This window comes from Sebastes umbrosus, chromosome 24 (genome assembly GCF_015220745.1).
Source record: "Sebastes umbrosus isolate fSebUmb1 chromosome 24, fSebUmb1.pri, whole genome shotgun sequence".
NCBI lineage: Eukaryota > Metazoa > Chordata > Actinopteri > Perciformes > Sebastidae > Sebastes > Sebastes umbrosus.
The window spans coordinates 4,571,427-4,588,500 of NC_051292.1; the positions used below are offsets into that span (position 1 = coordinate 4,571,427).

The window sequence follows — 17,074 nt, forward strand, 5'->3', positions numbered from 1 at the left end:
TATGCTGTGTCTCTCTGCATACTGTAATGCTCCTCTTTGTATGCAGCACTCCATCTCCCTCTGCATCCTCCATTGTCTCCTCTTCCTCCGTGCCAGCATTGTTGTTGTGCTGGTTAAACCCCTGCATTGCCTCCTTCTACCAAATATCAGCCGTTTCCTCGGGGCGTTTTTCCTTTTTTTTTCCCCCTCTCACATGTGCACATAATATACACAATAACAGCCTCATCTTACATTCACTCAGCGAGTTTTTCTGCAGGCTAGAAAGTGCTCGGATAGAGAGACACTTGAACCGGGTCTGTAGCTCTCGAGCTGCTTCTCTCATGACAACACACCACTGCAGTAGTGTTGCACAGTAAACCGATACTAGAAAGGTATCACGATACCCTGCCGTTAAATGGTACAGAAGTGATATCAGAATCAGAAATACTTTATTGATCCCTGGGGGAAATTACAGTTATTCCATTTTAGAATAAAATCATTATAAACATAGAGAAGTTATTGAGATATTTAGGCAGGGTATCGTATCGAAGTCATCATTTTGGTATTGTGACAACACACTACTGCAGTGCTTTTGAGTTTAACCAAAGCACGCTGAGCTTCACTGACTACAGGAAATACAAATGTCTTGCAGGTGGCTAAAAATGTTTTCTTATTTAACAGAGAAATGAACTAGGTTTCTGTTTCTATGAACCTATATGTAGCTGTTTTTAGTTTAGAGACTATTCTCTGTTTCATTTAAAGTCCATCTGATCACAACAACAACAACAACACGGAGCAGCCAGCGTGTCCCACAGCCGAAACCCGCCACCGTTCGTCCAAATCAACAGTGGAACATTCGTCATAGCTCTGCAACGACGCTGAGAGCTAATCAAGTTTTTCTGGCGGTGCAAAAAAATCGGAATCTTCCTCTTGGATATTTCGGGAAAGAGAACAGTGAGGCCGATCAGATTGCCCGAGCACAAAAGAGGGATTGATTACAGCCAGACGCTGCGCTCCTCGCAGCAGAGGAAGGGGAGAGAGAAAGACGTGGGCTGGAGCTGGAGAAGCGGGGTTACATGGGGATATTTGGTTTTCTGCCTCAAGGACTTCACTGTGGAACACTTGTGTGGACCAGAGACATGTGTTTTGACACGTGCCCCTCGCGCTGGGAAGCCCCTCTTCAGGTGGCAGGGCCCAGACGAGCAGTTGGGAGGTTTCATCTGACGTGTGCAGTGAAATCTCCCCACACACACACACACAGTCATGCAGTATAAGAGAAACAGTTGAGGCGGAATGGTGCTCTGTATATATTTGACCACACTTTATCTCCTGTCCCTCTCAGATATGATGACATACAATTTCCTCTTCTCTTCATGAGCTATTTTTCATGTTCTTTCGCTCAACTCCCCACAGATGAGGTGATAAAAGGGACAACGAAGTTATTGAGAATTTCCTTTTAAAGGGCACTGGAAAAACAGAAACTAATCTGCACCTGTATGACTGGTTTAAAGGGATAGTTGGGGTGTTTTGAAGTGGGGTTATATGAGGTACTTATGCATAGTCAGTGTATTACCTACAGTAGATGACGATTTAGAATATATTCACCGCTTTACCTTGCTGTGGGACAGTCGGCCCCGTCCACAGCAGTATATTACTTTGCTCCCGTGCTGGTACTCCTGTCTGCTTAACCACTTACTGCTATTATGGATAAGTACCTCATAGAACCCCACTTCGAAAACACCTGAACTATCCCTTTAACTCGGCTAACCTGCTCCGGAGCATATCAGAGTAGAGGTTTTAAAAATTCGAGGCTTAGAAATCATAGAAAAAAAGACACTCCTTATAACTGCAGAACTTGACTGAGAACAATCACGTTTTTTTAAGTTTTCTTCAGTATCAAAGTAATCCAGTGATAGTCGTCTGTACATCCACGGGTACACTGCAAACAGGAAGTGCTGATAGCGAATTCTGCATACTTTTAATGTTCCAAAATGTAAACAAATATAGGCAGCCCACTAACTCACTGGCTACATGGTGACATTATACTTCCTGTTTATATCATTACTATGGATTCTCATCGAGGCTGTCTGTCTTTTCCGTTCTGCTTTGTTTTTAACTGGTTTATGTAACAAAGAACATCGAAATGTCACCGTGGAAATAATACTGAATGTGTTGACATGACTGGCACATGGCTGGATAGGAAAACCCAGATTGAACCGAGTCATGGCAGCTTCGTGACGCCGGTTATGCAGGATTTCCAGTGTTGGACTCAAGAGTTTCTTTGTGATACAGACCCGACTTCCCTCCACCTGCACAGCTGTTGATGCTCCGAGGCTACGAGGACGCCGTCCATCAGCCAGCCTGCCTACTGTCTAATTGATGAGCTGCTGCACAGATTCACACACTGATACCTCTGCTGCTGCTTCTTCTCGCAAAGTGCATCTAAAATTAGTGTTTCTATCTGAGCCAGTGATCAGAGGACACACAGACGAGGAAACGCTGCACTTTTCACCTCGTTTTTATGTCTATTTTTCAAGCTTTCGGCTCCACAGAATCACCATGGTGACACTTTAATCCATGTTGCTGAGGTGTCTTTGTTAAGAAAACTGTTTTGAGAGCTTACGTAATTGTCATATAACCCTCCTCTTGTAAATTTAATCGGTGTCACACTTATTTGGTAACCAAACTGTGCCATTGAAGCTGTGCCTTGGCAGATTTCCTCTTATTTGAGGGAAGCTTTTTTGCCCGAGAATGATACAAGCGAGAGCGAGAGAAGTACACAAGAAGAAAGAATAACATAAACCAGATGTCCTCAATCCAATTCTGGAGTTGTCGAATTTCAACATTACCTCATGGACTTGGAGAGACACGCGGCGAGGGAGAGTGGGAAAATAACCTTGTGTACGATATTGTTCAGAGATGATACTATATTTAAGGGCTATCAGATGGCCAGCGCTGTGTGTGCTAGGACTGGGCTAATGGTGACCTCAGTGCTGTCAGAGGCTCTTTGAATGATCTCATCTGTTTTTCTACCTCTGGTTCTCAAAGTACATGTCAAACCTCATTCTGTTTTACTTTTATATGCTCTATTTATATCACTATACCTCATGGTGGTGTCTTGTTTTTATCCGCTACAAATGAACCTCTCGTGTGTGCTTTTAGTTGATCGTACTGGTGTTATTTTAACTGTTTATGTACTGATATAAACATGTAGAAAAGTGATATTTCAAACCGAACCAATAAGGAGTATCGGAAAGAATAGTAGTATCAATCCTAACGATACAATATCTCTACTGAGAATAATGTACTGTTTGTGTTCCTTTGCCTTGCTTTGTTGCTGTGTTTTGCACGACAAGAGGTGCGGTTTGGTGCATGGCTTTAACCGCTTCACATCAAAGCGTCAGTTACCCTATTCATTGTCATGCTGTGTGTCTGATAGCAAACACGCAGCTTCTTGGGCGTGCTTAACGTCTACCTGGTCAGTAAATGGTCTACTGGCGGTCCATGACGCTCCACCAGGGTGTGTTACTTCAGTCACGTCTTCGGACCAGTGAATGGATACGAGGTGTAAAAGGCAGCTAAAGGGTCTGGCCTTGTTGCGGTGGAGGTGAACGACGCTCCCTTCTCAAACGGCACCCACCTCTGCTGTGTTTGATTATGAAGGGAGCTATATTTAGGGCGCTGCTCGGCAGCAGCAGCTTCTTCTGCTTGATTAAAGCGAGGAGGCAGATTTGCCTGGTGGCTTTGGCGCCCCGTTGGCTGGCTAGCTGACTGATAGAATGAATGACAGGCCGTCTGGTTGGTTGTTTGTCTGGATGACTGGCCGACTGAAGGATGAGATAACTCACTCTGCGCTTGTGGCGCTTGCTTGCTGCACAAGACAGCCACTTTACCAAACGACAAATCACAAGTCGGGTTTCTTAAGGCGACGCTTTCAGTACAAGAAATCAAGGCAACAAAAACAACACGATTATTTATTTATTATAATGGCAGCTTTAGTCCTCCATACTGCAGCCCTAGGAAACAATGAGAAGCCTTTATTATGTTCATCTTGTGACTGGCTCACTGGCGTGGCCTCCCACCTCTTTCCTCTTTGAATCCCATAGGATTAAAATACCATTTATCACCAGGAGTGTTGGGTTTGCTGCTACTGCTTGTTCCTTGTTACTCATTTCAAAGTGGTTGTTGTTAGACGGGTTATTAAAGCTCTTTGCTGAGAGTTAGCTATCGGGTCCACCTAGGACCGAGGTTAATTTATTTCCCTTCACTGTGGACGCTAACGGAAACCATGTGTTTGTTTGATAAAAGTCAAACTAGTGGGAGTACTCCCACTTTTCTGCCATTTCCTCTTTCTTGCAGACGGGAATGATTTGACTACAGTAACAGAGATGAATTGATTTTACATTATACAACAACTATAATACTCCAGTGTATGAGCCAGGATTGTCTGGAACGGGGTCCAAAGAGCTCATTAGGACTTCTCCACTGATCCATCTGACAGGGGGGGAGGATACTGAATACTGTGAAAACTGTACACCTGTTGAGTGCAGTGTTACGTGATTATTATGAATCACTGCATTCAATTTTAGTTGTGACTACAGGGTGGGGTGACTATTGTGCAGCGTAATTGTCTGCATTGTGTAGACATTGTTATGCTGCCATGTAGCCACTTCCGTCATTTAAAGATGAAGATATCAGATATCGTGTAAACTGATCCTGTTAACAGCTCCCATTCTCCGCTGTCTATTGTTTACTGACAGCGAGTTTCAAAGGACCTATTATACCTTTGTGCTTTTTCCCTTTCGTTAAGTGTCTTACATCATTTTTTTGTTTGCAAAGTTACAAAGCCCAAAGTCCACGCCAAAGGGAGAAACACTGCTCCTGAAGTGCCTGAAACGCCTCGCTTGAAGTCACGCCTTTTCTACCGCGACGTGGTGATGTCACCAAGTAACATATTTGCATCATACTTGCCTAGAGGCTCGATAACAGATACCAAAAGTTATGTTTTGTATTTTGACTAACTCATAAAAATGAACGTTAATTGATGACAGATGATGACATCTAAACATGAGAAACTTCCTTGATCCTTTCCCAGATTTTATTGGCGCAGAGAGGCCACGTTTTAAGGGGTCATTCTCGCTGTGGCTCAGAAGCTGATTCCCTTCTTCTCCTTCCCTAGATGACGACTGAAGCAGTGGATGGAAACTTGTGTCGGTAGATTTCCATCTAACTGGGGATGTTTTTAGTTGTAGCACTCTGTAGCATGTCATCACCTCTCTTTTATCTGTCATTCTTCCTGCAGACAGAGAGAGCCAGAGAGTGTCAGTGAAATATGTTTTATAATATGAGAGAGAGAAGAGAGAGAGAGAGAGAGAGAGAAAAAAAAGCAGAATTATCTGCCTACTGCAGCAGCTTATCGTGTAAAATAAACTGAATCAACGCTGACATGATGCAGGAGTTTCTGTGTGCTCCACCCACCCACCCCGACAGAAGCTTGACCCAGCCGCTGATTAGCTTCATACACAAACCTCCATAAACACACACATCCTCCTCCTAAAACACCACCCACAAACTCATTACATCAGTCCAATGTTTGCGTCTAAGCTTTTATCTATTCACCACGCAGCCTACCGTAATGCATTATTCATCCTCTGGCTGTAAAGGTCAGCGGCGATGACGTTAACGTCTCTGAATAGGATATCAAAAAGGTGATTATATGGGAGGGAAGCCTGCGTGCAAAGCCACAAATGTTAATCCTAACGGTGACATTGGCTTCCTGGGATATTGGAAGCCATGCAGGAAAGATATCAGCGGCTCCCTCGCCCAACAGTTGCATTACTTGTGCTTATTGCAGAAAGGAAACAGTTCTGTCTTACTTGCATGCTTCTCAACCTGCGTTTGCATCATTGTGGACTGGATTGACCCAGCTCTCAACTTTTTGCGGTTTCCGTTGTTGTTGAGTTCAGATTGCCGAGCCAAAGGTGATGCTGTTGGCTGACAGTCATCCCTGACCAAAGAGTAATGGGCGGTCTCCAGTTGTCACTCCGAAATGCAACCGTATTTATGTGTTTTTAGTATGTGGTTATGTATATGTGGTTTTTTATCTTATTTTTCTAGTCCTGTTGTTGTTGTTGCTACTGCGACAAAACCAATTGCCCCTCGGGGACAAATCTTGAACTTGAAGTGCTGAGATTGTACCACAGACAAGATGCTATCAGCTCTGTTTTTTGCCCTGTCGCCATTTTGCCTTTGGCTGTTGCAATCTTGTTTTTTTTGCAACCAAAAGTGGCGAAAGAGGGTGGAGCTAAGTTTACTGAAGTGAATATAACTTGTTATTAAGCCTCAGTTTGGGAGATACAGAGCAAAAGACTTCATAACTTTTTAAACAGAATTCTTTAAAGCCTGATTGTTTTTTTTTTTTTTCGTTTTGATTTGGAACTGATATCCATTAGAGGAACTGCACTTTATGGCACGTCCTCATCAGCCTCACCACATAGCCATGTCAGTAGCCACTCGGGCTGCACATTGGGTTTCTTCTACCATCCCGTGTCATGTGTTTGTATCTCATCTCTTCGTCATTTACAACAGGAAAGACACAAGGAAGTTCCCACTGTTCAGTCACACCCACAAAAACAAAAATGTTGAGTCATCCGACAGATCCTATCACCTTTGCAAAAGCAACGTGTCATCTATCTGTCTGTCTATTGAGCCGAACAGGAAATTGACAGCATCGACCAGCCAAATGACCCTCTATCTTGGCCAGGGGATGGCAGCTTTTGCTGCTTTTGTACAAGCTACTTAGGCAGGCAGCCACTCTGTATGCTATGTTTTGGGTGTCTTTTTCAATTTTAATAAAGGGAGTGAGCTGTGATGATGCTGGAGATAAAAAAGTAAAATCTTTGGAGATGGCGTTGGATAACTAATGTTAAATGATTGATTACATAAAACCGTTTAAAGGGGACCTATTATGCTCATTTTCAGATGCATACTCTACTAGAACATGTTTACATGCTTTAATATATAAAACAAATGCTTTACTTTTCTCTAACTAGCTTTGGTTGAGGGCGTGCAAACTGGCCGCTAGCTGGTATTATGCAAATGTGCTACTTGGTGACATCACCACGTTATGGAAGAAAAGGCGGGGACTTCAAGTGAAGCATTTCAGGCCATTCTGGGCTTTGTTTGTAACTTACTGACATATTTTTGTCAGCCAACCAGGAAGTTAGCATTGTCTGGTTCCACCGTTGGGTTGTGCTCCGGGCCCTAATTAGTTATCTAGGAATGCTTGGTCAGTCTAACAGTGAATTAGTCAACAGGAAATCTTGGGAACATGGTTGGGTGTGGAAGAATGAAAAGTGTCCAGTCCTGTGCATTTTCATTTGTTTGTAGTTTAGCTTGAGTGCTCCCTAACTCTGGTAATATATAGAAAGCCAATGACTGACAGACACACACTCAGATTTTGATCCTGTCTGAAGGGAATGGCATCATGAACTGACTGCACTAGAAGCGTGTTAAAGTTTGCATCTGCATCGTCTCCAGTGTGAGTTTCACACAGACCGCAAAAGCATTTTGGAGCTGACCTTATTGATTTTCTCTCTCTCTCTCTGTCTCTCTTCTTCCAGACCTCCTAAATGGAGCCCAGGAGAAGTGTGAGCTGCCGCCTTTGGAGGGCTTCCCTCACTGCGAGGACAAGGTCAAGGTGAATCACACACACACACACAGTAGAGACAGCCTCTCCACCTCGCTTCTGCGTCTGGGTCATTCAGAAATAAGTTAAAAAAAGTAGCAAGAAAAAGAGCACCGCACTACGTGAACAGAAAAGATGGCATCCCACGTGTTGACTGACAAAAAGCTCCTCTGGGGAAAAACTAACAAGTCTAAACAATGATCTAATTTTATTGGCGCCATAACCGCCCATGTGCGTCAATATTAAACTTCAAACGGGCCCACACACTTCGACACAGGTGCCACACATACACACACACACACAGATGTATGCACAATTTCAATCCCATGTTTTTTCTGTGTGTGTGTGTGTGCTGGTCTCCCTGGAGCTGATAGGGCCCTTATCATACACACCATCTGCTCAGCCAGTCCCAATCCGCCACTGATACTGTCAGCATTTCCGACTGGGCGCCAGGCGATGCCAAAGCCTGCTCCACACACACATCACACACACATTCACACACATATTGTATACTGCATTTCAGAAAAAGACATCAAAATCCACTAAAACTGTTATTCCACAGCAGTTTTTACTATCAGTGCACAGTTTGGTAACATCTGACAAATCCATTTTCACCTTTTATAGAGCTCTTTGGTTGCCGTTTAAAACAAATCTAGTACAATCTTCATGCCTCCGCCATCCAAGCGACTCTGATCCAAGCCCATCTGCCAGGTCTCCCCCTCTGCGAACAGCTTGAAATCTCGATTTTTATATCTCCCCTTGTGCCGCTCCCTTAGGTTACTGTAAGCCAGCACGCATGATGTACTCCCAGTCTATGACCGAGCACGATAGCTGTCAGTCCTTAGCTCCTCTTCGAATGCATCCCAGCATGTCAATCACGGCAGAGCCCAGAAATCTGCCTGCTAGGGATCAAATCAGAAGTCCAATACTGCTGCACCTTCTCCCTCTATCCTTTAGTTTTTTTTTTTTACTGTTATTTATTTTGCAAGATTGAAGCTAGAGTGAAGATGCTGGAAAAAAAATCGCAATATCAGTTTAAAGTGTGCGCTATATTTTATAATATTTCACCACTTTACCTCGCTGGTCAGACAGCACTTTCTGACGGGGAACTGAAGCCATCCACTGTATCCATCTATGCCTCCATCCGCCAAAGCACCAGACCCCATTGAAAGACCTGTAATTTTCCCTCACAGAATCACCTCATAGATCCGTAACTCCCGTGTTTCTGCGATGGGTAATATTACTGTTTTTTTCAATAGAGTCTGGTTGCTTTGGTCAAGAGCATAGATAACAGCTTCAGTTCCTGAGTGCCAATCTTTCGGTGGTTGTAGCGGGCCTCAGTTTTGAAGAGTGAAGATATCTGTGGTATCATATGAAACTAGAAAACCAAATGAATCCATTGGTACCCAACCATGTCATACTAAATTGTCGTGAAGGAGGTAAATAATGCTCCAAACTTATGCAAAATTTTGGCGAGGAAAACTGTCATGGCCATTTTCAAAGGGGTCCTTGACCTGCTAAATTGTTACCCCTGTATTGTGATACGTATCTATCGCCAAGATTCTTGCCGACCACACAGCCCTAGAAGATTTATTACAGATGCATGTTTCTGTCTTGTCAAGGAATGCCTTTTTTTTTACATTGATTTATTTCCACACATTCACACATGAGAGAACAACCTCCCTTTCTTCCTGTGGCTGCTGCTGAGCAGTTCCACTGGACGACTTCTTGCAATATGTATTTGCTGAAAGGGACTATGTCCCTTTATTTTCAAACCCCAGATTTTTCCTTTGATTCCAGGATTGAAGCCAGTGACTTTTAAAGTCACAATCCCTACTTCTCTTAACCTCAAGCCACAAAAACAGCCTGGACGAGGGTAGTGGAAAACTAGATAGGCAGCCATCGCTACAGATTTTGCAACTGTGCATTATGTATTCTCCCAGCATCACAACCTGCCCACACACCACAGTCGCTGCTAAATTGCAACCTGACTTTTTTGTATCCATCCAAAGAGCTCCATTATTAGAATGAAAAAACGCTCCAATTGACAGTTGTTTGGCTGTCAATGTGACTGGTAAGAGGCGTTAAATACATTTGACTGCTATTAGCTCACATATATTTTACTGATATTAAAGTGTGAGTGAGTGGAGGGGTGATTTGGGTGAGAATGCATGATTTAATCCTCCCGTTTCCTCTTCTTCCTCAGTGGATGAGGGAGATGTGGCACTCCGACTCCTGCTACGGCAACTACGGCGTAGATGGATCCACCTGCTCCTTCTTCATCTACCTCAGTGAGGTGAGTCCCGTGTTAATTGTAAATATACATTTGGAAGTTAATGAAGGTGTCTAACTTGCAAGTGTTTTCTGCACTTTCTGGTATCGTGACATCCTAGTAGTAAATGGGTCTAGATACATCATTATATTAACTTTTCAGGGTGTTTTGTTGAAAGAAGAGTTGTAAATATTGCACGGGTGGAATGTTAAAAGAAGGCGCAGTCACAAGTTAAATGTGATGCAAGATTTAACTAAATTTCCTTAAAATCTGCAAAAGAAATGAAAAACTAATGCACTAATGCAAAACATGACATGGTTTAACTAAAATTCGTAGGAAAGAGACATTTGTTTTAATTTTCTGGCATGAAAACAGTCTGCTAAATGTAAATAAGGCTGGTGATATTCTATATTTTTGTTGTAAATCTTTTAAAAAAATGGTCACGAATATATTAAGGTTCATTTTGAAAAATAAATGAATCAGCTGTGCACTAGTTTTTTAGCAAATGTTACTTAAATAGGAGGAAATAGTGCTTTTGTTGGAGACTATTTTCAGCGTGGGATGAATCCACATTTGGTGCTCAAGTGAGTTTTTTACAGCAGCAGGACGGTGTATGAGGGATTGAGTCAAAGCAAACTACAGTGTGTGTGTTCAGCCAGTAACAGTGTGGTTCGTTGATGTGTTTTCAATGTATTTTGACAACAAATGGAGCTTTATGGCACAGAGGAAGAAGAGGTATCAGGCTTTGATACACACATTTTGGGGATTTTATTGGGGACTGTATTGAGACAATTTACATCTAACATTTTAATAATTTAGCTCCTGCTCCTGTTAGTCATAAAGCGAGTACATGAGTAGAGGAAGCTGGGATTGCTGCAACAGATTAGCTCAGACAACCCAGAATAAAGGAAGGTTCAGAGCTCTGACAACATTCCTGTCACCTGAGAACGATCAGAGAAGAATGGAGCGCTAAAAATAAGAGCAAAGGTAGAGAGGTAGAGATTTCATTTTTAATGAGAGCAAATTAGAGTGCGTTGGAGAGGACGGGGTGGGACAAGGAGAAGATGATTCAGTGGGAAGGGAGGGAGAGGTGGAGAGACGAGCCTCCGAGGGAAGACGTGGAATGACTTGGCTACCCGGCCTCCGTCTCCACATATCCTTGGCAAACAGGAAAAGCAGCCAAACCAGCATGGAGGACATGCATTATTAACAAGCACTAACATATAGAAGCTTGTGTTTCCTTCAAGGGACACTTTGAGACCTTTAATTTTGCATGATTTGTCTTTGCCAGACCAGTCGACATGGCCAGAATTAATTTCTAGCGATTGAATTAATCTCGTTAATTCTAAAGTCTGATATGGTGAAGTTGGTATCGATCCGATAACGATTTGCTTTTCCCCATCACCATCTGAATGCAAAACATTCGCTCATGATGCTGGTTTAAAAACACTCTTTAAACACTCAAGCTTTCAGATCCAGAAAATGGCTCCCATAAGGCACAGCAGTGATTCATCATTTCAAAGATCCTTCAGCGATCATAGCCATGATTACCATTCTGTTTGATTGGTGTTTCGCCCTCTTCTCTACTGGAAAGATGTCCATCTTAATAAGTTGTTTCATCAAGTGCTGATTCAAGTGAGAATCCTTGTCTCATGGAACTAGACTATTTTATTATGCCTCCACATAGGCATTATGTTTTTGGGTTGTCCATACATCCATCTGGACCATTCTTGTGAAACACGATATCTCAAGAACGCCTGGAAGGAATCTCTTCAAATTTGGCACAAACATCCATTTGGACTCTTAGAATTTGGTGGTCAAAAGGTCAAAGTCACTGTGACCTCACGTCCGTCCGATTCTCGTGAACGTGATATCATGAACGCCTTGAAGGAATCTAACTATGAAGCGAAGAATCTCTGTCTGTCTCTCTGTGTGTCCTTCACATATCTCGAGAACCGCTCATCCGATGTACTTCACACTTGGCGGGTGTATTGCTCAGGACCCAAGGAGTGTAGTGTTGAATTTGGTGCAATTTGGCCAGATGGTGGCACCATAACAATGAACTTTACTGTAACGTTTGAACCGTAAGTCTCAGAAACGGAATTCCCAGACTGATTTCCCGCCGTTTAGAATTTTTTCCAAATCTGATTTTTTGTCCACTTGGATGATTAGGATTTGGTAAACAAAGGTCACTGTGACCTCACAAAACATGTTTCTTGGCCATAACTCAATAATCTATGCTAATTATGACAATTTCACACAAATGTCTAACAGGATAAAATGATGACATTTGGGACAGACATGGATGTAAACTACAACTTGATTGGTTGGCGGAGGCATACAAATGCGATGGCGGGTAATTCTAGTTTTATGAAAAGTACGATTTCATGGCTTTCAGCTCAGGAAAGGTCAGCAGCCTGTTATGAATATTGTATGTGAGCTGAAAGCATTGCAGTGAACTCACAGAAAGCCCGGCCTGCTCTGTATGGAAATAGAAGTTAGATGGACAACAGTGGAATCCATTAGTAGAGAAATCCTGTTTGTGTCCATCCAGTGTTTATTATGGAACAGGGATACTTTACAGGAAACAAACATTTCCTATAAAGACCTGCAAAGATTCGAAGCAGATGCATCTTCTCTCTGCGAGTCTAACAGCCCTCAGCCTCCGCTCATGGTCACGTGATCTCACGGTTGCCATGACAATTTCCATTTAGAGTTTCTGCTGCGATCAGTCTCTCCATCCATCGTGGTTATGAACTCACACACAGACGCTCAAAAATAATACACACCCTCTGCCATGTATAATTCATACCTTACCACCACCACATTAACCTTGCGAGGAGGTAAATAAGAGAGGGCAACATATCATGATGGATGTCAGCAGCAGAAGGTCAGCATGCCGTGTGTGTGTGTGGTTTGAGAAGGAGAATAAACACACCTGTCTTGTCTCTGGTTTACAGAGCAGCTATTGTTGCTGAGGTAGGCAAAACACACGTGATTCTCCATATTCCTCTCTGTGGTCAGACATGTCTGATACAAGAGGAAGGAAATGCTGAGATAGAGAAGTGGAAGTTAAGGACGAGAGGGACGCTTAATTTACATCTAATCACAGTAAGATGGGTCAATGTCCCGCCTTTAGTTTCATATGGGCATTTATAGTGGCCCTTTGTTTGCTTCCAGAGGTCTATGAGGGATATTTACCAAGGATTTTCAGCCACTCTTTTAGCTGCTAAACAGTCAAAGGAAATCACACATTATAGGAAGTGAGATTGTAGCCAAGTCAATACAGTGACAGCGACACGGCGAGACAACATCAGACAATAAAAAATGCTTAAAGAGGACCAATTATGTTCATTTTCAGGTGCATACTTGTATTTTGGGTTTCTACTAGAACATGTTTACATGCTTTAATGTTCAAAAAACGCTTTACTTTTCTCATACCGGCTGTGCTGCGACACCTCTTTTCACCCTCTGTATGAAACGCTCTGTTTAAGCTCCTCCCCGCCCTGCTGTCATTGGTCAGCTGGCCCACTCTGTTGTGATCAGTCGCCCGAACCAAACTCTTCGGATTCCACTTCAGCTCCACTCTAACCAGCTTAGTTTGAGCGCATGCCAGACTATCTTTTAGGCAGGTATTATGCAAATGTGTTACTCGGTGACATCACCACGTTACAGAAGAAAAGGCGGGACTTCAAGCGAGGCGTTTCAGGCAGTTCAGGAGCAGTGTTTCTCCCTTTGGGCTTTGTAATTTTGCAGACCTTTTACATGCACAAAAAAACTATATAACACACTAAAGGGAAGAGAAAAAAGCATAATAGGTCCTCTTTAAGTGACACATAGTAAAGAATATTGCAGCAAATTAAAAGAGGAATTATTTAGCATAACATTTAGTAGCTCTCTGTTCAGCAGAGCAGCAAGACTTTACGTTTACTAGGTGCTGATATTTCATCTCTCATTCAACCGCTGATCTTTTTGTTGTGCTAATATTTCCTCACATGTAGCCTTTTCTCTTGCAGGATGAATACACTCTTGTAGTTCCCCTTCAGCCCATATTCCAAGTTCAGCAGCAGAAAACAATTTATATTGCGCTCCATTGCTCTCTAGATGTCAAAACAGCCCCGGAATCAGATCTAATTTAGCTGCACTTCACGCAAATCAGATGAAGTGCTGCTCAGTTAAATCTGTAGTTTTAGAAAAACACCCCGCTAAATTGAAAAACTTCATTAACGCACATATTTGTGCCCCTGGCAGTAATTTGCAGCCCCCCCTATGGCTCTAACAAGGCCTCACTTTGTACATTAGCTGACTTATGTTTGTGTTTATCTGTGTCTTTGAGTATGTGTTTAGCTGGAGTAAACTAAATCTGTGTTTTTGACTTGATAGGTGGAGAACTGGTGTCCTCGCCTGCCCTGGAGGACCAAGAAACCTGAATGAGGAAATAGACAGGAGGGGACAGGTGAGAAAACACTGCAAACAGCTCATGTTAGCTGTAAACTAAAAACACTTGAACTACCTCAGCTGCTCTTTGGAGATTCGAGGGCTCTCATCGCAAGAGTTTGCTTTTACCAAGACAGCTAATGGTCTCTCTGCACTACTACAGTTAGTTCACAAAACACCTAGAAAAAATGGGGATGTATTTGGGTACATTTCAACTTCAAGTGTCACAGTTGTGGCCCAAGTGGCTTGAATGTATTAATTTTAAAGAGGCTTGTCTGGACTTTTCCCATTAGCATGCATTTTTAAACCCCTCTTGACGTTAAGTCACACACACCATCATCCAGACACCACTCAACGCCATCTAATGGGACGTTTAAGGGGTAGACATAGGTCCGCACTGCAGGTTTAACCATTTGGTACTAAAAACAATATTAATAAAGTTGCATTAAATCAAGAACCACCAATTTGGCGACAGATAGCTAGATAGCCATAGACCAGACCTCTTATAAAATTAGGAAGAAAAACAGTACATGACTAAAATGACAATATATTAAGTTATTATGCACCGAAAAATGTACCGCCAAAGCCTCTGGTATTTCTGACAACGTCAACAAACACGTCACAATAGATAACAAGGTGATAGATAACAAGCTTAAAATGACAGTAAAGTGTGAGAGGTAATTTCCACTGCAGTGTGCGTATGATCCTAGTTTAAAATGAGCAAGCAGGCTGAGTCTGATCCACAGTGTCAACATGCCTCGATAGCATGAACGAGTAGCGTCACAGTTCTCGTAGACCAAAGCCGGAGTGACGGGACCTTGGGACAAATCTGGAATAATGATCTTCTATCCCCGCCAATGCACCGGGCTCACTCAAATCCCACTTAAAGCGCCTCTCCGGGCCGCCGTGCTTGTGCACTGCACAGTCCACAGTATCCTCGAAAACACCCCCCACCCCTTGCCTCTGCCGCGGGTGAATCAATATTAAGCACTCTTCATCCCCTCTCCGCATGCATCAACAGCACTGAGCCCTCCGTGGTGGGGAGATGCCATTTGACAGGCTTTGGAGATTTTAATTCAGGCCCAGATTTTAATAGGTTCGGTCTGCGGGAGTGATTTCCTGTCGTGATGAGGGATGCTAATGCCCCGCTACAGCCTTGTTTCAGCCACCTTAGCAGCTGGTAATGGCACTGTGGTTTCTGCTTTGCTCACTCCGTCTTCCTCTCGCCGCCTCTGTCTCATTCACTGCTGCTCTTTCCTCTCTCCAGCCTCTTCAAGGGTCCTTCAATTTCCATCAGCTTATAATGCTCTGTGTGGCATTCAGATGTGGAGTGATGCAACAGATTCTGCAGATGTGGCCCGACAGTAGCCTCGGTTTCACTTCCATATTTGGTGTTACGTCACTTTGACTTCCAGTTAGTCACCGCTCTTAGTTAGAAGACAGGATGGGCTTGGTGCAACACGCAGTTACATGTTCTACAGCACTCTCATTTAATAGTCATTAGAACATAATGTCCATTAATGTGTCCTACTGTTGCTGATAAATAAGCTTTAGTTTGGCTCTCTAAAAAGTTAAGATGCGTACTATTACCTCCCCTCGTCTCCTCTCCTTGTCGCCTCTCTTCTCCTGCTCTCCTCTCCTCTTATTGTTTACTCTCCTTGTCTCATTTCCTTTCCTTGTTTACTCTCTTCCCCTTTCCTCTCCTTGTCTCCTCTCCTTGTTTCCTATCCTCTCCTAGCTTACTCTCTTTGTCTCCTCTCCTCTCCTTGCTTTCTCTCCTTGTCTCCTCTCCTCTTCTTGTTTACTCTCCTTGTCTCCTCTCCCCTCGTCCCCTCCTTGTTTCCTCTCCTCTCCTTGTCTCCTCTCCTCTTCTTGTTTACTCTCCTTGTCTCCTCTCCTTTCCTTGTTTACTCTCTTCCCCTTTCTTCTCCTTGTCTCCTCTCATTGTTTCCTATCCTCTCCTTTCACTGTCTCCTCTCCTCTCTTCTCCTTTTTTCCTCTCCTCTCCTCTCCTCTCCTCTCCCCTCTTCTCTTCTCCTTGTCTCCTCTCCTCTCCTTTCCTCTCTTCTCCTTGTCTCCTTTCCTCTTTCTCCTCTCCTCTCCTTGCTTACTCTCGTTGTCTCCTCTCCTCTTCTTGTTTAGTCTCCTCTCCTTGCTTACTCTCCTTGTCTCCTCTCCTCTTCTTGTTTACTTGTTTTTCTGATACCTTGCTCTCGGTCAGGAGAGATCTCAAACACACATTTTTATGTGCCCTCTATAATTTCGTCTGCAGATGTGTCTGACAGTTTATGATGGTTATTATCACCTCAACTGAATTACTTGAACTTCAGCTTCAATGACAACAGACAGATTTCTTAGACAAATAGGACACTTAGAGGCTGAGGAATGGTGCAACATATTAAACATTCAACATTCATTCATCCACATATTTATCTCGAAACCATCCGAGGTGGTAAAATATCAGATTTAGGGCAGTTTGGATAAACATTTTATCCTTCAGCATGCGGTGTTTGCCTTTGAGCCGGGGCTCTTAGTTTCATTACGACGGCTCTTCTAGAAGGGTCGTCCAAGAAAATGTCCCTTTAGCCATTTGGAAAGTGCAGTAGTCAATATTGCAATTTTAGATTAGATTAGGTCAGACATTTTTAAAGATAACTCATGGGGTTACGTCACGGCAGCAGCAGAAAGAAGGATAAAAG

General features: G+C 43.1%; 1 protein-coding gene across 1 annotated transcript in view; it reads left to right on the forward strand.

Annotated features, from left to right (window-relative positions):
• The window catches only part of mgat5 (alpha-1,6-mannosylglycoprotein 6-beta-N-acetylglucosaminyltransferase), a 74,201-nt gene that overhangs the window by 21,269 nt on the left and 35,858 nt on the right, over nucleotides 1-17,074 (forward strand). The window contains 4 exon segments of the mRNA XM_037761682.1: nucleotides 7,602-7,678; nucleotides 9,873-9,962; nucleotides 14,322-14,360; nucleotides 14,362-14,394. Coding sequence (XP_037617610.1) covers nucleotides 7,602-7,678; nucleotides 9,873-9,962; nucleotides 14,322-14,360; nucleotides 14,362-14,394 — 239 coding nt within the window.